Genomic DNA, 24,258 nt, shown 5'->3' with positions numbered 1-24,258 from the left:
GATATAGATTCTGATGTTTCATCAAAGAATTAGAAAAACTGACATAACTTAGAAAAGGACTCTAAACTGGTAAGCAAGGTGTCTGCAGTACACAACAACAATACCCACCTACGTTTCACCCTTCAGGGAATGTCATCCATTTTTTTTTCTGAGCTAGCAGCCATGTCCCTGTAGCAGGGAATGTATTCTAAATGAGATGAGACACTAGCCTGACAAAGTTAATAACTTGCACAAACACTTCACTTTGTATAAACGATTTGTCTTAAACATCAGAGCATTTCTCTTCACTACTGCAGTCATTAGCCTGTGTATACCTAGAAAAGAAGGTTAACTAATCATTTATAAAACTGTGAAGAGATCAAGAGTTTTGTTTTTCATGTATTTTATTTACAAAACAAAATTATGCTCAATGTTAGCATTTACAATAAAGTTTACAAGGTATACTGTATGTGCATTTAATCCTCATCAGATACATTTGAAAGCTGTTCATAGCATTGTAACTGTACAATACAAGAATTCTAAATAATACATTATATGAAAAATAAAAAATATATATACATTAAAATAATTTTACCTTATGTTATTGGCTTACTGTATGCTTTAACCTGGTATTAGGCAGTGATGTTGTATTAACAAAAACAGAAATTTAATAGTAGGAGTATCTTAGTTTTTAGTAGAAAGGGAAAAATGCTTTAAAGTGTCAGTCAATGTAGTCAAAATCTTCTGGTATACCAAAGGTTTTATCGATCTTGCTTTCTTCAAATGCAAATTTTCTCTTGGCCCATGACTTAATGGCAAAGACATTATCTATAAATAAAAAGAAACCAAAGAACATTGTTATTTTTGTCTGTTAACAAAATGTTCATCACCATGCTTCAGTTTAAAGCACTTCAGTTTTTGTTACCGAATCTAAAATGCAGCTATGAGATCCTTCAAAATGTCAAAAATTGCAATTCAGAAAGGAGCATTTATGCAAGGACAAAAGCGTCAGTTGCACTGGTGTTGGCTTTTAATTAGGTTTTGGTCAAATTTATTAAAACTGTGGCACATGTCCATTTATGGGCTTAGAGGTGTGATATTTGAAGATTCACAATTACAAGATAACAGGAGGAAACAAATATCCCAGATACCTGTGTCTAACACTTTATGAGCATTGCAGTTCAAGTCACTGGAAAGACGACTAACGTCTGTGTTTTTAAGCAAAAATGTAGTAGTGTGGGTATAGCCAAGAATTAACTGATGGAACCCTCAATATAATGGCAAAGGATGAACGAAGCAGAAGTGCTGACAGGGTGGCCCCACATCCTGGGGTTCCAAACATAAAAAAGAAGGGATGATGAAACATTTACAGGCACAGAACATAAATAAACTAAAAACAAAGCTACCAAAATTTAGATGCATTGAGTTGGCTGGGATTGGCTCCAGCAGACCCCTGTGACCCTGTGTTCGGATTCAGCGGGTTGGAAAATGGATGGAATATTTTAATAAACCACAACAAAACAGAAAATAAACATAAATAAACCCCAGTCAGGGATTAAACAGTGACTTAACTATAACAGACAGATAGCGGAGTCCTTGCACCCATTCACAGCAGAAACTACAGTCTTATAGTGGGTAACACACATTAATATAAACATTTTCCTACCTGACATGCAGGTCTGATTGCCAACTACATAAAATGTTTGGAGGAAGTTATTATTGCTACAGAACATTTAGAGCAATCCAATTGTTTGTGTCACATTAGTTTAAACTGATTGTGTTTATCTATTACTGTGGCTTATTGTATTTGAAGACCAGACCACTTTTTTACGATCAATGCAGAAATCCAGGTAATTTCAAAGAGTTCATAAAACATTTTATTGCAACTCTATTAAAAGCCTGGAGACTTCAAAGTAATAAACAGAGGAATTATTTTTTGCACTTGTGCAATTCCCACATATGTACCAAATTTATTAAGGTGTCATTTATTTGACAAGAATGGGTTAGAATTCCAGGAGTAAAAGTACAACAATGCATTAATATTCATTACATATGCTAATTACATAGTTACTTACTAGGTCAAGTCTAGTCAAAATGCTATAATTTATTGGTCATTAAAGTACTAAATGAATGCTAGACAAATTCATAATGCAAAAGTAAAAAATTTAATGTGAAGTCAAAGTCCCTATTGCTGCTCTAAATACAAGCAACTTCAATTTGAAGTAACTAAAAGGCAAAAGTAAAAAAAAAGTTCATTATTTGTTGAAACATTTGGACTTTAACCCCTCAATTAAGTGTTGGGACAATTGGCTGCCAGTTGTTTTTTCACTGGATGAGTATTTCCTGTTCCATTGCCTCTAAATCCAGGTGATTCTTAATTGTTTTATATTCAGTAAGCCTGAACCAACATGTAAGCTAAAGAACTCTCCGTACTGAGAAAAGGCAAGACAGTGAAACTTTGAGAATGGGATTGGGAGATAAGACATGGTCAAAAACAAGCAGAGATCAATACCAAAAACACAGCCAACCAGTCATCAAAGATAAGAATGCTAACTCAAAAATCCAAGTCTAAAGCCAGAAAAAATATTTAATTTAATAAACCAGTAAGTTAGTCAGAGAACTCTGTGAATTTATGAAACCAAAATAGAGAATTTTGATATCAGATGCTCTAGAAATCTTTAAAATGACCTTGATGCTGGCACTCTGGATGACATCACGCATTGCGCACCCCAGGTGCTGTAGGGATGAATTGCCATGGGAATGACCAATGCTAACTCAACCAAAAGGCAACACCCAATAAGCAAAATGGCATTGTGATAAGATGCTATAAAACTTCAACTTTTAACTGCTGCAAATTTTACAAAACCAATGTGAAATTCATATTCTTCCAGTTTCACAACCCCAGAATCAATCTAATCATCTACCCATCAACCATTGAGAAGGCAGAAAAAAGAAAAGAAAAGAAAATAACTAATTATAACACTCCTCATAAAAGAAAAGCAAACCATTTAAATGCTGAAAGACCACTTTAACCAGAACCACAACTTCTGTGCCTCCCTAATACATATATACAAAGGAAGGGATGATGAAAGCATAAAAAAAAACTGAAGACAAAGCAAAACATAGTTTGCCCCACTGACCATGGTTACACGGGGTTTGGTCCCAGACTAGCAAATGAGGTGGCTTTTCATTTGCATACTACCTGAAAGCCCTGTGCTTAAACACTAAAATAGTCTTCCACTTGTCTGCGATTTTTTCAAACTTTTTTTCCTCAGTACACTCTCTCTACACTTTCTCCATGCCATATAAGCCCTTGTCCCAGCTCCACTCTTAACGCTGTGCAAAATAGGATACTTTTACAAAGCAGAATTTACCAGCTCTGATATTCCTGGGATCATTTGCTTTAGGCAAACCAACATTCTGAGCCTGAATCTTTGGTTGCTAGCATGATACTTGACCTCTATAATATGTTGTATATTAAGTTCCATATATACACAATGAAGAATTTTCTTGGTCTTCTGCCAGCCATACTCAGTCTTGGCCTCACTTCAGTTTCCACGGTTAGGATATCTGGGTCAACATTTCAGTAACTGTTACATGCTTTTCCTAGAAGCTGTTTGTACACCAAGGGAGTCTCTATTTACCAACATGTGCACAACAAAATGTATTTACATTGTATACTTTACAAATTATACATCTACACTGGGTATAGCAAAATGAATAACTTGGTACATCTTGATAAATCACTCACATGCTTAGTGATCATAAATGACCAGACAGGACAAGAAAAGATTGGCAGTAGATAACTGAAACTGCCAATATGCAGGGGTAGAGATGAAATCATCCAGTGATCACAAAGATGTTAAAAATGGAAAGCATAATCACTCCTAATCCATTAATAACTGTGTTTGGTGTACTCTCAGACGACCTTAAAGTGAAGAAGGCCAAACTGTAATTTTCTTTACTATACTACTAGCACGTAGACATATCTTGCTCAACTGGAAGAATCCCACCCCACCACTCTTAAGTCAGTGGGTAACCGATGTTCTATATTACTTGAAATTGGAAAAAAAATCAGATTCACTTAAAGGATCTGTTCAAAACTTTTTTTTAAAAGTACGACAAGATCTAATCAAAAGAATTTTAGAATAAGCTTCCATTTTGGGGAAAAGGATACTCTTCTTTTCTTGCTCCTTTTATAGAGTAGCTTTGGTTGGTGGCCCCTCCCTCTTTCTCTTGGGTGAGAGTTAAATTTTGCTTTGATTTGTTAAATTTGACTTGACTATATGGAATATCTGCGGTAAGTTGGCGCCCTGCCTGGGATTTGTTCCTGCCTTGCATCCTGTGTTGGCTGGGATTGGCTCAAGCAGATCCACGTGACCCTGTGTTAGGATATAGCGGGTTGGATAATGACTGACTGACGGTATGGAATGTTATCTGTTTCTAATTAAAATCAATAAACAAACAAATAAATAAATACAACTGGAAAGAATGCATATTCACAATATTTTCTAGGTGGAAGCCTGTCATCAACATTAAAATACTCATGTAAGAGTAGAATTGTCAAACTATTTCACAAATGAGGCAGTAAACTTTAAACTTGTGGATCAAAGTGTTAACGACAGATGGGACAAAGATAAACCTGTACTTAAATAAGGTCAAAATGACCAAAACAGGTACAAAAAACATGGTGGAGATAGTGTCACACATTGGATAGAAATGGTTGTTTTAATAACCGACTAGTTTACTGTTCTTTAGTGATAATACAACTAAAGAACACAGCCACATAATCAGCAAGCAAATAAGACATACTGCCAAATGCATGCAAGGAGGTTCATGGACAGCCCTAAAAAAATCTAAATACCTTAGACTAGTTGAGTCAAAGTTTGGCTTATATCCAATCAACCTTGCATTTCACTTATTATAATAATAGTAGTTGTTGTTATGGTATAGACAGGGTGACTATCCTAAGCCAAGTTTCTTCTTTGATTATTTAATCTTTTTTTAGCTGTTTAAATATTTTTCATATTATGTTATTATGCTTTTGTTTTGTATGTATTTTATTTATTTAATACAGTGTTTGTTAATTATTTTTCAAATGTGTATTATGTTCATTTTCTGTGTGAGACTTACCTTATTGTTTTCCTTGCCTTCTGCATTTGAAGCCCAAGGAGGTGGGACTGCTGGATAACACGGCTGGGAGAGTGCCCCAGCTGTAGAAAAGGAGAAGTTCCAGATTGTACCAAAGCTTTGGAATTGAGTTTTGGCTTTGACTCTCACCTTTTTAGTTTTGTTATTCGTTTGTATTTGGATATACTGGCTTCAACTACTGCTTTCATTCTAAGATTCTTTAAATTGTTTATGGACTGGATTTGCTTGCTTCTTGGTCTTCCTTTTTAGGCAGAACTTATATTTTACGTATTCCTATCTTTGTAATCATCTTTTGAATTCTTTTATGAATATTTAAATATTAAAGAATGCTGTTTGGTTTGACCTGGATCAGAGGTTTATACTTTCTCTCTTCTCCAGTTTGAGCCTTTTTCAGTTCAAAAGTGTTGGCTCCATTTTTTGGGCATGAGCAGTCAGAAAGTTTGCCTTTGATTATGTAGCCAGGCTACCTGGGGTGAGGCCTATCCAGCAGACCAAGACATATGTGGGATTTCTGAGGCCTGCTGCTCTTTCCATGCTTCTTTATGGTGGGAAACGGAATGGGTTGTGTTCCATGGTCCACCAGTTTTAAGAATGTAAGGCTTTTGGTCTGTACATTTTCTTTCATTACAATAGCTAAAGGAAAAAAAAGAGCCCATTATGTACTTCACTCTTATTTTCATATTTCCATCTCATACTTGAAATGCTGGTAACTTCACTGTTACAGTACTTACACAGGTCATTGAATATCTTTATTTGAAGATATTACTGAGAGCAATGCTTACCTGTCCATCTGTTAGCTGCTTCCTTTGCTGTTTTGTTAGACTGCCCTGTTAAAACCAAATTAAAAATGATTAATATATAACATGCAAAAGTAAAAAAAAAAACACAAGCGACTGCAGATAAAAGTAATAAGTGAATATACTGTATATAATTAAATGTTTAAATTACAATATTGGACTGTGACATCATTTTGACCTCAAACTAGATAAGCACATTCTTAGAGAATGTTTAGCAGTTATCCACCACTGGGTAGCCTCCTCCCCTTAAACAAAACTGGGCGTCTCAGCTGCTATTACAAATAAAGATTAAACTACACTCTTAGTTTTCAGTTTATACATTCAAAAACAGCTAAAGTCACTCTAACCAAACACGATAAGAATTATGATTCTGGGAAAGAGTTGTATGTTAGCATGTCCTACTATCACTTTTTTTAACATGATAGAGAGATATAAAAGAAAGGGTTTTAGCACCAGGTTAGAATACTAGTTACATAAGAGGACAAAAGCCAATAAAGACTTTTTGAGTAACTTACTCTGATAAACCTCACACTGAAACAATCAATAAGAGCATGCCAAATAAACTATAAAGGGTATAAAAGAAAAATATGCACAAGGCTGTGTTACCTTTATTAACCTATTAGCAGTTAATGTTATGTGGCCTATTTTTTCTCAAATTACAGTAAAAAAATAAACTAAGAATGACCCTCTGTGCAAAATTTTGCACTACTGAAGACGTCACTTGACCTCACTTCCTCCTCAGCACCTTCCTGTCTCCACTATATAAATGCCTCTACTTTTCCATCTGTATTCAGTTCTGTTTTGAACTCAATTGTAACCATGTGTTTTTTGCTTCATTTTTCAGTGTATGGGGTGGGCATCCCAAAACCATTTAGAGTCTCCTGCTCTCCTTATTTACACATATAAATGTGCCACATTCACAGAAAGCCATTTGGAAGACTATAATCAATCAAAACGCATACTAAAACAGTGCTCCTGGTTTAAAGAGGAACATTACAATTTTTGGGAAGGGTATCAGTTTTAGTGGGGTCGTCCACATGACAATTGAGTATTGATTCTTTGAATAAGTATATATGAAACAATTAAACTTCCCAGTGATCTAACAGAAATGCGTGTAATTGTCTGATCGGTATCTTTAAATAATCCACCAACAAGTGATGAAAGAGTAATCTACATTAGTAATCATTTCTTTTTTTTTTTTTGTACAAAATACTGAAATGTGATCTTGTGTAATAAGTGAAGTAAAACACTATCCTCTAAGGAAAATCAAAATAGATGCCTACTGTTTCAGTGACCTAGATAGCTGGGCGGTCTTATAGGTTCAAACCACCCCAAAATTGTTTCTGCTAAACATAGGTGAATCAACCATACAATGGATCTCTCTCCATGCTCCCTCCAAATATCTCTCGTTTTAACTCCAGTAAATATTCAAGGAGTTAATATGTGCTCCATTCCTCAAAAAGCAAAACAGAATGAAAATGCTAGACACTTCTTTAAACTAGAGCAGAGCATAACCATGCCAGTCAGACCTTTACAAGTTTCACATTACAATCTGAGAAGATCATCGAGCAGTTCCTGTCACACTGATATGATGTTGTTTATATGGATTAGGTATTTGAAGAGTTTTAGGTATTCAAAGAGATGACAAAATTGTCATATAAACAAAAAGTAAAATAAATATATGACATGACTATTATATTCTAACTTTATTTCCTACAATCTATTACTTGAAACACTGTTGCTAAGGACATACCCTGAAAGGAAAGTTAAAATGTGAGCCTGCTATTGCTACTGGCTGAGCTCCTAGTTGCCTGTGGAGTTTACTGTTGCCTGGCAATTATGTTTACTACATGTACACACATACTATAATATGTACTTGCTAATTACAGTGTATAGGTGCATTGATCAGGATTTTTAAAGTTAATTATAATTACTGAAATTCTATTGCCAACAATCATCTAATCTCAAACATATTTCTTAAATTCAGGATAGTCTACCACCTGAAAAGACTAGGATGGTAAAATAAAATATTTTCAGCAATTATTAAACCAGGTTTTAAAACCTGGTCAACAACTATGTATATGGTAGCACACATATGCACCGTCTGGATCACTCAGGTCTGCTAGTGAAGGGCGTTTGGCGATGCCACTGCGTCAAATCTCAATCCAGACTCTTCTCATGTGCAACTCCCAGCTGATGTAACAAGCTACCCATCTCCATCCAAACCGGTTGAGTTCCTCAGTGTGCTTTAGAAGTGCTTAAAGACTCTCTTAATCTGGGAATATAATGGCTTTGACAGGTTCTTGTAACTAAGGAAAGATTATAGTTTTCGTTGTTCTGTTTGGTTTAAAGATCTTTACTTTGATAATTAAATTTGTACCCTTGTCTTGTAACACTTGTTTAAAAAAAACAAAAACAAAAAAAAAAACAGTCCCCTAGACTGATGTTTACTTGATTATGTTGACTTCTTTTTCTAAGTTGTTCTGGATAAAAAAAACATCTCCTAAGTGAAAAAATGTAAACGTAAAACCTTTGAGCATTTCCTAATTAGCAATCATATGGTAACTGACAGGCGATTACATTATTTTCTGTGAAGTTCACTAAATATGATTCCAAGCAGGCATTCATTTTTGGACCCATTTTCATCAGGCAATAGATTGCAGCGTTCTCTTTCATGAATTCTCCTCTAGCTACTAACTGGAAGCTTGCATTTACTGTTCATTTATTAAATTCTTGTGTAGTATGAAATCACAATGGTTCTGCCAGCTTGTGTATTGCACTTTGTTTCAACATAAGTACATTTGCCTTTAAAGGAATACAAAAAAACTAAACATCTAAAGCACTACACTCACCAGTTTGTTGTGTACCCAACAATTGTATGTCCATTGTTATGGAGTGTAGACATCATGCCACCAGAAGCTATAAAATGCAGCATCTCTAACTATGTATTTTACCTATAAGTACAGTATAAAATGCTAAGGATTATCCATCTGTCCGCAAACACTGGTAAAACACTTGAACATTGATCTTGGTGTTACTTGAGAGCATATCTCATGATATATTACCCACCCATTGGTGGAACACTTTACCTTAGACATTTAATTGGGCATTGGGTCCTTCTCTAGATAAGCATGGCTGACAGGAAAAAAAACAGCGGTGTGGGCACATGGCATCACTGACAGAAAAATAACTACTGGGACATCTGCTGACAGTGAAGCAACTTGCAGAAGCCGATTATGTGATAGGAAGAAGAATGACAGCTGCAGCCTCTGTTAAGTTATCAGGGTTCTTGTCTTTATTACCCAAATCTGCATAGGCAAAATGCTTGAGAAGGTAACATGCCTAGTGAGTATGAAAAAAACTGCATAAGCTGATTATGTGACAGAAAAACAAGAATGACTGTTCTGCCATCCGCACCCTGTTAAGCATATGCGGTGCAGCAGCCTGTTGGTACTCGTGCACTATTGGGGCTGGCAACTTGGTCTTGGGAGGACAAGAGGTCCATGTGTTGTCTTCTTCAACATAAAGGACCCATGCATTGTTGAAAGGTAATAAGCAGTAGTTTATTTCCCCAGCACTTACTGACAGGACTGGAATACTGCATTACCGGAGCAACATCACACAAACTTTGAACACTTTACTTATTAACTACACTAGAGCAGGTCAGCATTGCTACTACTCCACTTACTCTCTTATAATAACAAACATACAGTCTGGGAGCTGCTCAACTATCATTCACTGCATCTTTTTTTTTAATGAGTTTTAATAAATACAGACTAAACAGAGCACGCTGTGTGTATCAGGAATCAGTTCCAGTAAAAATGGAAACTTCAGTACACTATCTGCTTCATTTGTACTCCTACAGTTTCCTCCCACAGTCCAAAGGCATGTGGTTTAGATGGACTGGCATTGATAAACTGGCACTAGTAGGGATGTGTGTCTGTGTCTTCATTGTGTGATAGACTGGTATCATATTCCTCCAGTACATACAGCTCATCACCTGCTTTAAGAGGTGCCTAGGCATTCACAGCACAATTAACTTACTCTATTGCATGAGTGATATAAAAGCTGCATCTGTTATGTTTTAACCAGGGTTGTAAGCCTTGGCTGAAGTTTATTTATTTATTTTTTATTTAATGATGTAGTTATTTTTAAAATACTATTTACCTTTTTATGTTGCTGATTATGTTTGTGGTTTTGAGAAGTTTTTTTTAAATTTACATAAAATCTTGTTTTTCTTTACATTGTTTAGTTATTTAATATGCAAATAGTGGGCATTTATGATCGTTGTGTTTTATGGGTAGAACCCCATTTTGTGAATTACAAATAAATATTGTCATTTACAAAGATTACCATTTCCATTGTCCTTAAGCAAGGGATTCTTTAAGATTTCCTCTCCCTTGAAGGACAGATTTGCAATTTTGGGACATTAAAGTATATATTGAAATTCTGAAGCCTAATCCTAATTTTGGAGCTGTGCAGGACAACCTGCAGGATGACCTGCCTGTGAAATTGGGAAATCAGGCTACCTGGGACGAGGCCTATTCTTGGCTAGGAAAGGCCCTAGACTGGTTTATAGGTCCTTTCAAGGCCTCACAATTATTATTTCTTGTGCACTTGAAACTCAATAGAATAAATGTATTAAAAATGGGATCATAAGTAAGTCAGAATGCAATTGTGCATATGGAAACTCTGTTACAGCTGAGATGTCAAAAATAAAAAGGTTTCTAATGTTCTCTCTCAAGGGTGAAAACCAGCAAATCTCAAATATGCAAGGCAACACCTAACCATAGAACTGGTGCACTCCTATTTCCTAAAATAGGAAGGAAAATATCAACAGATGCTACTTAATCAGGGCACTGCTGTTAGTCAGAATAGTTTATAGTACAATTGTCTCTAGTGTTGTCCAGCGAGATTCACCAAAATGTTTTTTAACAGCAAATTTGCTGTCTTCAGTAGTGACATTGTTTGAGAGACTTGTTGAATGGGGAAGTAAATATCTGATTTGTACTGCTGGCCTTATTTGTTTTGTACATGCACAGAACTTTCATACATATGTACTGTAAATGTACTCCACCTCAGTTTAAGGAGCTGCCTGATCTGCTTCACAAATGTGTGAATAATTTCCAGTATATAAAAATATTACAAAATATTACAAAAAAGCTTTTCTGTGCTGCATAGGTTTATTGCACAGTATATTGTATCTTCATTGCTCGATTATACTGGATTTAGCATGTTATGTTCCTCACTATGCAGCACATATTGGACAGTGGCGGGACAGCCCCTATTACCCTCTACCCCCGTATATAACGCTGGCCCCCATTGCATCATAGGCTTTCTGGGTGTCATTTATTCATAACGATAGGAGCTTGGTAGAAGTGGAACACATAAAGGGCTCTGAGTACTGTGGACTTGAATGCAATGGTTAGCACTTCTGCCTGACAGCACACATTTTTGGCCACAATTAGCAGCTCAGCATGATAGGCAGATGCATTGCTAGCCCTCAGGGACACTTAAAAGACCATTGCACTACTATAATCCACTCAAAAGTAGTTGAGTTGTTCCTTTGCCATTGACTTGAGTGTATTTCACCAAGTTTGCCGAATTTTCAGAACATTTCCACATTTTGCCAAACTTGAGGAAAGCATGTTCGTTCATCACTACTTTCCCCCCCACCCCGAGTCTTTAAAATAATCAAGATTTTTGGTTCTGGTGTTACTTTTGTTGAATTCTTTACCAATATTTTTTATCCCTTGCCCTTTTGTACTTATTCTGTTTTGTTATGTTGTAAGCCTCTTTTTAATTATACTTCAGTTTCTCTCCCAAGTAACTGTACTCCTATTTAAAGATACATTAAAAACCTTGACAGAAAGGTTTTCATTTGGATTTTTTTCCCTTTATAAGCCACATTATTACTTGAAATACTCACCTGACACATTATTTGGCACCAACAAGAGATTTTTTTAAAAAAAGGAACTAAGTCAGGATACCATTTTTCCTTTAATAAATTGATTAACCACTTTATAGGTTACATCACAAGGATAATTCTGTCAATTTACTTAATGTCTGCACAATCATCTTTTCTGAAAGAACACTTTTTGAAAACTATGGGTGTAAAACACCACACCTAAAAATATCACGAGAGAGCACAAGTGATAGATTCCTAAAAGGCATAATCATGCTGCTTTAGAATTTCTGCTTCCACGGAGATAACAAGATCGACCAGTTTGACTGCACTTTTACTTCAACTATTTCACCAACAGTCATTTAGAAAGAAATAAAAGCAAATATTAACTCCATACTTTCCTAGATTATTAATACTGTTTAAAAGTGCCAGTTCTTGCTCTTTGACCTGAGATTTCTTGGTGAGTTTGCTTACTGGAAAAAGTCTGGGAATGTTAGCAAAAAAATATTAGTTCAATTTTTTTAATGGGTATAAATCAGATGACCACCAGTCTAGTTTTAATTAAATTAAGAACCAGCATTTCTAAATGTTAATCTTTAAGTGTCATGCAAGTTGCTGAACTGAAACTTAGGTTTTCAAAGATTTCACCACCGTTTCATTAGTGCTAATTTGTTTGTTGCATAGAATTACGTAAGTGCTCCTGTCTAAAGCCAACAGTTATTGCAAATGACCATCATGGTTTTACTAAAGTTTGGACAGCCAAGTGACAAGGTGGTACAGAGGTTCTTGCTGCTTTCTCACCAACCTACTATCCTTGGTCCAAATCTCAAACCCAGATTTCTATGTAGAATTGTATGTTCTACTTCTGTGTGTGTGTGATTTTTATCCAGGGAGTTCAGTTTTCCTCTAAAATGGCCAAAGATGTGTGTGTGTTTGTGTGCTCCGAGTGGGTTGTGTGATTAAGTTGCACTGTATCCAGGGACGTCCCAGGCTTGCTCCTAATGCTGTCGGAGTTTCCTATAGCCATCTCTAAAAGGCTACATTTTCCTCATGGTGACAAAATATTATTTACCTATCCACCTGTGGTGGGTTGGCACCCTGCCCAGGATTGGTTCCTGCCTTGTGCCCTGTGTTGGCTGAGAATGGCCTTCGGCAGACCCCCGTGACCCTGTGTTTGGATTCAGCAGGTTGGAAAATGGATGGATGGATATCTATCCACTGTTATTCTTTTCTTTTTACTTATCTTTTCTAATATCATATAATGGCAACAGGTAGAAGCTTAATAACTCTGTTATGTTTGCAGCCTAGTTTATCAACCTTATCTTGGTATATTGGTATTAAATAGCGGTGTTTCCATTCTGTGGACATTTGTCATTCAACAGCTTCTACTAGTACATCCTTTTCTCCACTTCCACTTTCATTCTTTATACTCTGTATTAGTGTTTTTGGTGTGACCGATTCTGCTGCACCTTCTGTGGATACCCACTCTTCAGGTAAGTTTCAATTTTTCCTTATTCAATATCCATCCATCCATCGTTTATCCAACCTGCTATATCCTAACACAGGGTCACGGGGGTCTGCTGGAGCAATATTTTTATTTAAATATGCTGTCCATCTTTCCTTTACTATTTCTCCCCTTCTCTGAACTATTCCATCAATTCAGGAAGTGGTCCCCTGAGGCAGAGCATGCTCTGAGAGACTGCTTTGGAACTATGGACTTGGATATCCTGCAAGGGTTACATAATGAGAACATTGAGAAGGTTGTTGACTGCACTACCGACTACATCAACTTCTGTATGGACATTGTATTTCCAGTAAGAAAAGTATGCTGCTATGCTAACAACAAGCCATGGATTACAAGTGACATCAAAGGCCTTTTGAACCAGAAGAAACGGGCTTTTAAAGGCGGTGATCAGCATGAGCTCAAGCGCGTGCAGAAGGAACTCCGAGTCCAGCTCAGGGCGGCGAAGGAGAAGTACAGGAGAAAGCTGGAGCAGAAGTTACAGAATAACAGCATGAAGGAAGTGTTGGATGGGATGAAGATCATCACAGGCTGCAACTCGAAGCAGTGTGCCATCATCGAGAGAGACGTGAAAAGAGCAAACCAAATGAACAACTTCTTTAACAGGTTTGACCACCCTAACCCACTCTCACCTCGGAGTACTGCACCCTCCACCCATCCTTCTGCTGATAACAGCATAGGAGAGACATCCCCACCCACAATTACAGCAACAGGTGAGCAGAGAGCTGAGGAGACTTTGTGCCAGCAAAGCAGCGGGTCCAGATGGAGTATCGGCACGACTGCTGTGAAGGCCTGTGCGTTGCAGCTGGGGAGTCCTCTACAACACATCTTCAACCTGAGCCTGGAACAGGGGAGAGTCCCGAGGCTTTGGAAAACATCTTGTATCGCCCCAGTCGCAAAGGTAACACATCTTAGTGAGCTGAATGACTTCTGGCCTGTCGCTCTGACGTCACATGTGATAAAGACCATGGAGTGGCTGCTGTTTCACCACCTGAGACCACAGGTTCACCACGCCCTCGAGCCTCTGCAGTTTGCATACCAGGAGAAGGTGGGAGCGGAGGATGCCATCATCTATATGCTACACCGATCCCTCTACCACTTGGACAGAGGCAGTGGTGCTGTAAGAATTATGTTTCTGGACTTCGCTAGTGCCTTCAACACCATCCAACCTCTGCTCCTTAAGGACAAGCTGACAGAGATGGCAGTAGATTCATACCTGGTGGCATGGATCGTGGACTATCTTACAGACAGACCTCAGTATGTGCAGGGAACTGCAGGTCTAACATTGTGGTCAGCAACACAGGAGCGCTGCAATGGACTGTACTTTCTCCGGTCCTGTTCAGCCTATATACATCAGACTTCCAATACAACTCTGAGTCCTGCCACATGCAAATGTTCACTGACGACACTGCTATCTTGGGCTGCATCAGGAGTGGGCAGGAGGAGGAGTATAGGAATCTAATCAAGGACTTTGTTAAATGGTGTGACTCAAGCCACTTACACCTGAACACCAGTAAAACCAAGGAGCTGGTGGTGGATTTTAGGAGACCCAGGCCTCTCATGGACCCCGTGATCATCAGAGGTGACTGTGTGCAGAGGGTGCAGACCAATAAATACCTGGGAGTGCAGCTGGATGATAAATTGGACTGGTCTACCAATACTGATGAAAGGACAGAGCCCACTATACTTCCTTAGAAGGCTGGCATCCTTCAACATCTGCAATAAGATGCTGCAGATGTTCTATCAGACAGTTGTGGTGAGTGCCCTCTTCTATGCGGTGGTGTGCTGGGGAGGCAGCATAAAGAAGAGGGACGCCTCAACAAACTGGTGAGGAAGGCAGGCTCTATTGTAGGCATGGAGCTGTACAGTTTGACATCCGTGGCAGAGCGACAGGCGCTCAGCAGGCTCCTATCAATTATGGAGAATCCACTGCATCCACTAAACTGTATTACCTCCAGACAGAGGAGCAGCTTCAGCGACAGACTGCTGTCACCGTCCTGCTCCACTGACAGACTGAGGAGATCGTTCCTCCCCCACACTATGCGATTCTTCAATTCCATTTATTTTATTTTGGGCAGAATGTTAACATTATTCAAAGTTCTAGTCTGTTTTTACCTGCATTTTTATTACTCTTTAATTTAACATTGTTCTTGTATCAGTATGCTGCTGCTGAAGTATGTGAATTTCCCCTTGGGATGAATAAAGTATCTATCTATCTATCTTTATCTTTGTTTTCACATTTACTATATTATTTGTCTAATCTCTATTTCCAAAATTTCTCTATTTGCTGAAGTTTTATACATCTTTTCTTCAGCTTCATCTTTTTTATATCACATCTTTATTCCAAAAAAAAGTCTATTTTCCTTCTTTTACATCATATTCTTCTCTATCTAGCTTTTCCCATATCCCTTATCGTTTGTACCCATTTGCTTTGCCAGCCCTCAAATTCTGCTCACACAGATCCTGTTTCTCATTTCTCTTGTAGCTTCTACACTATGTAGGAATATTTGGATTAATATACGTATCTAATGATTACAGTAACAACTAGATAGATAGATAGACAAACAGACAGACTTTGATCTGAATACACCTTTTAAAATGTGGATACCACTAGACTAATTAGACAAAAAGAAAACAAGAAGGCAGGAGCAGAAAAAGCCTCACATGGAATTTAGTCAGACAACTGGGATCCTTAAGTGAAGTTCAGTATTTCATTAGATATACCAATAACCATGTAAGTTATGCTGTATTTACATTGACAATTAATGCAACTAAATCAGAATATTTGAGTTTATACAACAGCCAAATATTCATTTACCGTGAGCTTGCCTGGATGATTTCATCCCATCACTCCAGCATATCAGAAGCACTGAAACCTCTCTACACTTTGTTTTCCTTTCTACTATATTTGATTCTTCCATCTTAAAAATGTTGGGAAATTAAGGTGTTTTCTAAATATGCAGGATACTGAGAAATTAATTCATGCATTTATTTCTAGTAGGATTGACTACTGAAATGCGGTGTTCACTGGATGTTCAAACGGTTCTTTATACAGCCTTCAGTTAATCCAAAATGCTGCTGCAAGAATTATTACAAGAACAAGAAAATATGAACACATAACTGCAGTTCTTAAATCCTTACACTTGCTCCCGGTTAAGTTTAGGGCAGATTTCAAAATCCTCCTTTTAACATATAAAGCCTTAAATTATCTGAACTTTTCATTACTTACAAACCAGAAAGCACATTCAGATCTCAGGATGCCAGTCTGCTTATGATTCCAAGCATTAATAACATAACAGCGGGTGGTCGAGCTTTTAATTATCCCACACTGTGGATTGGTCTGCCTGCTACTATAAGAGATGCCCCTTCAGTCTCAGCTTTCAAATCCCGGCTGCAGACTCACAACTTCAGTTTAGCTCATCCTGACTACAGCTGCTGATTAACTGTGCAGACTGAATCTCTGTTGTTAGTCATTAGCACTAAAAACAGTAGTAATATGACAGCTATAATTTGTTACTAACCCTCACCTATTCCGTTTCTTCTCTCGGTAGTCAAATGTGGCACTTGGTGCCACGGCCCACCCGCCAAGTTGTTCTGCCTGCCTAAGGTAAAGTCATCTCTGATGGAGGATCGCAAGGGGAGCCGATAAATTTTTAAAAACTGCATGGAGACATAACCCACCCTGGTTGTATGCATTACTTTGAGTTGCTCTTATTGGTTTTGATGCAAATAAATATAGTTTGTCAATGAAAGCTCAAAGTCAGTGTCTCTGCCTGACTGCTACTAGTAAACTGGGTGGTTATATGGATCATTCCTTATCTAACTGCCATGAGGCACTGAGGACACCATTTGTGAAGTTCACTACTGGTGGCAAACTGGGTTGAAACAAACATTTAAAACTAAAATAAAAAAAGCCCCAGTCTGCGTGCAGCCAACCGTGGACATATCAAGAGCGAAACACACAGGATGCAGCACAGACAGTGGGAAAGGTAAGAGATTACCAGTGACAATTTCATAGTTGGTTTTGTCATTTCTTCCTATCTGCTATCTAGAAAGGAACCTATGAGCTTAGTTGGCAGTACCGTTCAGGTTAGGTGAAAGCCATATGTGATCTGAATAAACAATAAAACATGCGCAAAACTTAGATAGTTTAATGGAAACAAAAAGACAGAGTGAAAGAATGTTTTTGACTAATTGCCCTAAATAAAGTATATAGTTTTGTTCCAGGGGTCTTCTTTTTACACTGGAGTGTGCCAGGGTAAAACAATTACATGAGTGAGATCAAATACTCAGTAGCCTTTTCCTGATCAAATGCTACTAGCAAATTAAGACATTTATAAATAAAATGTACAATTACTATTACTGTATTATTATTTAGCAGACTCTTTTACCCAAGGCAATGTACCAAACAAGTTATATAAAAACAATAATGATTAGATAAAAAAACTGGGAGGGAGTAGAACTAATATTTTATAATTATACCTTCAACTAGACTAAAGACACAAATCAGTATCCTAAGGTGCTTGTCAGTATAACTGTAACTATCCTGTAGAAGAAAAATGTAACAATTCCAAAACATTTAACAAAAATGTACATTTCAAAAAACATTTAAACAGGAGTACATTGGGTACAGTTTGAAAAGCCAAAAGGAGACCATTCCACAACTTTGGAGCCAGAACATAGAAGCATTGTTCAGTCTTTCCACATCTGGCAAGAGGAGATAGTCAGTAGACAGGCACAGGCAGAGAGGAGACTTCTTGAAGGGACATATGGAGATACCAAAGACTGGAGATATTGAGAAACACAGCCATTCAGAGAACTGTAGACCAAGACAAGAGTTCTGAACTGGATCTTTGCAGCAAAAGGTAGTCAAGGAAGAAAATGAAGCAGAGGAGAAGTAGGAGAGAAACAAGGAACACAGAATACCAGTTGAGCTGCTGCATTCTGGAGAAGCTGTAGAATTCACACAACAGCTGAAGGAACCACCACAGAGCAGAATTACTAAGGAGTCAATTCATCTAAATTTTATGAAATAAGAAATTACATGATTGGATCATTGAAAAACATATAGTCAATGAGTAAAAGTGAGGAGTCACACAGAGATTCATGACCATGACTGAAGGCTGACATCTTCAAAAGCAATGCTTGAAGACAAATCTGGGAAAGGAAAATTAGAAGGCAAGTACAGGCATTGCCTGACTTTGAAAGGCTACGTTTAAGATGATGAGCATTCACCCATGAAGAGATCTAGGCTGAAACCTGTAGGTTGTAAGAGGAAAATGACAGAAGATTTGTACATTATCGGCATTAGAGATGGTAGGTGAAGCCAAAAGAAAAAGTAACATTTCCTAATGAGCTAACTTACAGAGAAAAAAAAAATATATAAGCGGAGCCAACAATGATCCTTCAGACAGAAATCTGTGGAGAGTTTCTATGAAGAAGACAAGGAATTAGATCAGGAGACAAAAAAGTACAAGTCAGAAAGGTAGGACCTGAATCAGTCCAAAGCAAAACCATGTATTCACAGTTCATTGAGGGAAGACATAAGCGAGGTGGGATTAGCGGTATTGAAAGCTGATTGAGGGTCAAGAAAAATATGGACAGAGGGGAGAAAAGCAGCTCGGGCAGATTAAAGAGCATTTGTAACTGACAGTAGTGCAGTCTCAGTAGAATGAACCTTGTGGAATCCAGATTGAAGAGGATCTAGTAAATTGTTATCAGAGAGACAAGGGGAGAGTTGTTTATGGACTATGTGTTCAAGTGTTTTGGACCGGAATGGCAGAAGGGAGACAGGATGGCATTTCTCAATGTCTTCACAAGAATACTGTCTGACAGCGTCTGCTATGAAAGTCATGCAAAGATTAAACTTAGAAGTGTTCATTCCAAAAGTCTCATATGTAATGCTTTCTGATCTTTGTGTTTTTCTGGCTTTCCAGTTATGATCATGTTTCTAGGGAATACGTTCTTCTAAAGCAGCAAGCATATTTAGATTTTTTTTTTCTTTGGTGTTTGAGACTTGGCAATTCTAAAGAATCATTGTTTACTCTCTATTCAACCAAATGTGAAAATCCATAGTAAATTTCACATTTATATTCATTTTATACATAAAAAAATTCAGATTATGAAGCAGTGCACAAGAAACTGAGCTCTTTACAATTACATTATCACTTCAACTTATGTGATCAGCCTGTTTCCTGTACAGATTGACAGTTGTTCATAGCTCTGCCTGAACTGTTAATGACTTCCAGCAAGATTTTAGATTTATGAAGTTACACTCTGTTATTTGTCTTTTATTAAAAAAAAAAAAGCATGAGTAATGTATTCTGTAATAAAAACAGCTAATTTTATTTTACCATTTAGAAAAAGAGATGCTGAAAATATATTCAAAAATCACTATTAACCTTTTCCAAACCAGGTATTATCCCATGCTGACTGTTTTACTTAGCAATGCAAATTAAATCCACATATTCCGAATGCCTCATAGTCAGAGTGAAAGCAGGAGGAAAAAATAACAATAAAGAAATAACCAATCAGAATTTAAAACTAGCACACAAAGAGTGATGTTAATGTAGTTCTAATAGGCCTTCACTCCTACGTGCCTCCATCAGTGATGGTTAAATTCAATGGAAGAGAAGTGACAAAAAGCTTTCAAATTGGAAATCATTCCCAAAAAAAAAGATAAATGATTGTAATATACCAGTTGGATCTTTAGCCCAATAATAATAAAAGCGCTCCTTTTATTAGATGCTGCCATTATTATATTTTTCTGTTTATTTTATATTTTACTTGAGAAAATGTCTGATGATAACCAGTTTTTTTTTTTTTGACACACATCATCACTAAACAGGAATCAAGTTGTAAAATTACACATTCCACTGAATTTGTAGCAGGCAAGGCAAACTGCCTCATAAGCTTAATTTCATGTTTCAGAATTTCCCAATAGCTCATTAAAGTTGCTTCTAACTTTAAACTAAGACCATTTTGGTTCTTTGGTAGGTTAACATAATGCTATTTAAAGTATGCACACAACAGGAAGTAAATGAGCTCGTCTGATATCCTTGTACTTCCTCTTTCATTATTGCCTCTTGTACAAAAAAATAAAAAAGCTTTTTTAAGAGGTCTGTAGTATCTTTAAACCACAGGTGTCAAACTCTGGGCCTGGAGGGCCGCAGTGGCTGCAGGTTTTCATGCTAACCCTTTTCTTAATCAGTGACCAGTTTACACTGCTAATTAACTTTTTTTCCCTTCATTTTAATAGCCCTGTTTTTAAGGATTTAGTCCTCTGAATTTATCCTTTTTTTCATTAGAAGACAGCCAAACAGAAATGAGATTTGAAGTAGACTAACAAATGACAAGCTGAGTCTGGCCTCAAACTCTATTTCATTTCAACAAATGACCAGCTAAACTGGGATTTCAAGCTCAACCAATTTCACTCCAACCAATCTCTTAATGAGAAGCCGATTCTTGCTGATAATTAAACTTGTTATTTAATTCCATGGCTTGTTGCTGCTCTCATTCTGCCACAGCAGACATTTACAAAAGTGTTGATTTTCTGTTTTTTCTAAGAACGCCCTCAAGATGTTTTGGTGACCTTACTGGGACTTCACCTTTCTTTATTTTCAGATATTGTGTGATGGGCACAGGTGAGCTGATCATGTGACAGCTTGTTTTGTGTCTCATTATTGTTTGGCAACTAGTTAAGGAAAAAGAAACAACTAAGGGGCCATGTTAATTAAAACTAAGGCAAAATAAATTAATTAGCAGCAAAAACTGGTCACTAATTAAGAAAGTGGTTAGAATGAAAACCTGCAGCCACTGCGGCCCTCCAGGACCGGAGTTTGACACCCCAATCCAGCCTGAATTAAGGTTAAAAAAACTATTTTATATGCATCAAGCTGTCAGTACCACAAATTTTAAATGCACACCCACCGCTTGATTTACATGACTGTTGATTTCCTGGAACATAGTGTGCGGTTTAGAAATACTTAATTTAATATTCAGTTTCCCATAACAAATATAAAATAGACTTCAGTCAGTTGTGTTCTCTGTGCCCATAATTCACCATTTTACAGTCATGTCTTAATAAGAACTTAGTAATTTTTTTTTATTTAGTAATCATCAACCAAGTGTATTTGGGCTCAGAGGCAACACCATCTGCCTCATTTCCCTCAGGTCTGTGAGATGATCCAAGCCTTTATCCTTATGAAGACTTGTTTGTAAGCCACGCTCCCAGACTAATAGACTTCAACAATGAAGAAGCCTGCAGGTGAGTGCTATCTATCCATGCCACCTCCTCTAAGCTCTGCACTGGCTCTTTTAATGAAGGAGTGTTTTAACTCCCAATGATCCTTCTACATGTTAGCAACCTACCAAACAACAGATCATGATTACATTACCTGATGAAGAGTGAGTACAGTATCTCTGAGAAATGGCACAGTAATTTAGAGGTTAAGGAATGATGCACATTCTTCATTCTCATGAACAGTCCAGTGTTTTAAGGCTGATAAAAAGCACTCATTAAGTCTTAATACTTGTTCTATATCAACTCAGATAAAGGAGTACTGGAATCACCGGGTAGAAGGGTCCTTTCATCAGATTGGCTGGCCCAGTAATGACTCAGCTGTAGAATGGTCAGTAGAGGGAAGGTGGCAAGTAGGCTGAGGTCTCCAGGACTCCGACTCTGTCTGGCTTGTTGGACTCCTTTTCTAAAATCTGGCATAGGTTCTACAATTAGCTGATGGATAGAAATTGCCATTTTTAATTTATGTCAATTCGTTTCTATTTTGTTTTTGATGTACTTGAAAAAGGTCCTCCCTGCGTGACATTTGCATGTTCTCCCTGTGTCGGCATGGGTTTCCTCCGGGTGCTCCGGTTTCCTCCCACAGTCCAAAGACATGCAGGTTAGGTGCATTGGCGATCCTAAATTGTCCCTAGTGTGTGCTTGGTGTGTGGGTGTCCTGTGGTGGGCTGATGCCCTGCCCAGGTTTGTTTCCTGCCTTGCGCCCTGTGTTGGCTGGGATTGGCTCCAGCAGAACCTGTGACCCTGTAGTTAGGATACAGCAGGTTGGATAATGGCTGGATGGATGGATGGATGTATTTAAAAAAAATCTGTTTCCTCATATGTGAGTGATATTATCTATTCTTGCATTCTGCTTTGTAGTTTGTACTGTTTATGGAAATAATAGATTGCTCATCTACCCTAACTCTGTGCAGAGGATTAATTATTAAATACTTTGACAATACTCCAAATGGAAAATATGATTATCAGTTTGAATGTTACATGCCATTCTTCAACAGCACATTCTGAACATTATTGTGCACTTCTTTGTTTGCATGTTTAGTTATATTAAGATTTTTATTTTTGTAAATAAACTGCAATTTCATCTAACTATTGCAATAAATATGGTCAAACAAGATTTCCAAAGGGCTGGTTTCAAATGGCAAACAAAATGTGAACTTAAACAAAACAACCAATTAATAGTCAACAAGACTTACTAGAAATTCAAAGCAAAAAGCTGGCACATGCCAAGGAAATACATCACTCCTAGATATTTGTGTTGGCTTCATAAAGCACTTCAAGCATAAAATGTATTTATTTATGAGAGCTTTAACTTTTTAATGTATCAAACTTTTTTTAATGTATTAAAAATGTCTAAGAGAAAACAGGCAAACCCTACCGTAAGGAAAAGAAAATTCAGGCAGGGTGTTAAACGAGGGCTGGCATTTCACTTCTATAAACTGAGAGGCTGGTTTAATGGATTGTGGGTCTTGTGAAGTAATCAAGCTACTGCTACTTAGGGCACACTAATTATAGATAACACTCAGTAGTGACAGCAAAGGTGTGATAATGTACTGGCGTATTTCTGGTAGCTGTCTCCCATTAAGAACTCTGTCTAGCAGTGAGGGGAAATGTTTAGTGTGTAAGTTATACAAAGACAAGCACAATTATTTGTGAAGGTGGAATATAAAGCAAATGTGGAAAAGACTGAGATGAAAATGATGGAGTGCAAAGGCAGGGCTTCACTGAGAGTAGACTATACCTTTGATGATAGGGTAAAATAGTGAAAAAGTCACAGAAGGGATGAGGGGAAGATAGGCATAGTAGATTTGCGAAGACTTCGCCTCACCACCAAAAGTGAACAAAAAAAAAAAACATTAGAAAGAGTAGAAAAGAAATCTGTGATGTACCTGAACAAACCTGGTTAACCCAAGATAATGAAATTGTTGATGATCATGACAATGCAGCAAGTAATTCAAGCAGTTATTTTAAGTTGAGTTTATTATTTCACTTACGTATTTCTTCTACCACGTCAGGGTCACATTCCTTATATTTTTCTACTTCTGCTTTTATCAAATTCCTTTGCTCCCTCAGTTCCTGTAGTTCTTTTAACAAAGCAGCTCGATTGTCCTGTAGGTTTAAAATGGAATCAATTGTCTAAATAAACTGCACACTTAACTTAGACAACACAACAGTAAAAAAATTCAATCAAAGTGAACACCAACATCATCAAGTGAAGCCCCAATCAAATGATACAACATTTCCAATCTTAAGTGAGTCATGAACAACAACTGTCTGTTGTGTAGTGTGATATCCCCAGTGATTAAGTCATAGCAGACTGCAGCTAGCAATAACAAAACTTAAACTGGAGAAGCCTGTGGAAAATGTCTGTTTGATGTGTCATCTTTGTTGTGCCACAAAAGTAGAACAAAAAAGATGCTCCATGTTGATTGGTAGGGTGGCACGGTGGCACAGTGGGTAACGCTGCTGCCTTGCAGTTAGGAGACCCGGGTTTGCTTCCAGGGTGCTCTCTGCGTGGAGTTTGCATGTTCTCCCTATGTCTGCGTGGGTTTCCTCCGGGTAATCCGATTTCCTCCCACAGTCCAAAGACATGCAAATGTCTCTA

The 24,258-nt window shown here is 37.4% G+C and overlaps 1 protein-coding gene across 1 annotated transcript in view; it reads right to left on the bottom strand.

Moving 5' to 3' along the window:
• Nucleotides 1–388: 388 nt before the first annotated feature.
• mnd1 (meiotic nuclear divisions 1 homolog (S. cerevisiae)) overlaps nt 389–24,258 on the bottom strand; it is a 67,841-nt gene continuing 43,971 nt past the window's right edge. The window contains exons 6-8 of the mRNA XM_039750275.1: nt 23,648–23,762; nt 5,913–5,957; nt 389–807 (exon numbers count right to left, since the gene is read on the bottom strand). Of these exons, the coding sequence (XP_039606209.1) occupies nt 701–807; nt 5,913–5,957; nt 23,648–23,762 (267 nt within the window). The 3' untranslated portion in view covers nt 389–700. The remainder of the gene's footprint in view (nt 808–5,912; nt 5,958–23,647; nt 23,763–24,258) is intronic.

This window comes from Polypterus senegalus, chromosome 4, assembly GCF_016835505.1.
Source record: "Polypterus senegalus isolate Bchr_013 chromosome 4, ASM1683550v1, whole genome shotgun sequence".
Classification (NCBI taxonomy): Eukaryota; Metazoa; Chordata; class Cladistia; order Polypteriformes; family Polypteridae; genus Polypterus; species Polypterus senegalus.
The sequence above is the reverse complement of the archived record's forward strand: the minus strand, read 5'-3'. Positions and strand labels throughout refer to the sequence as shown.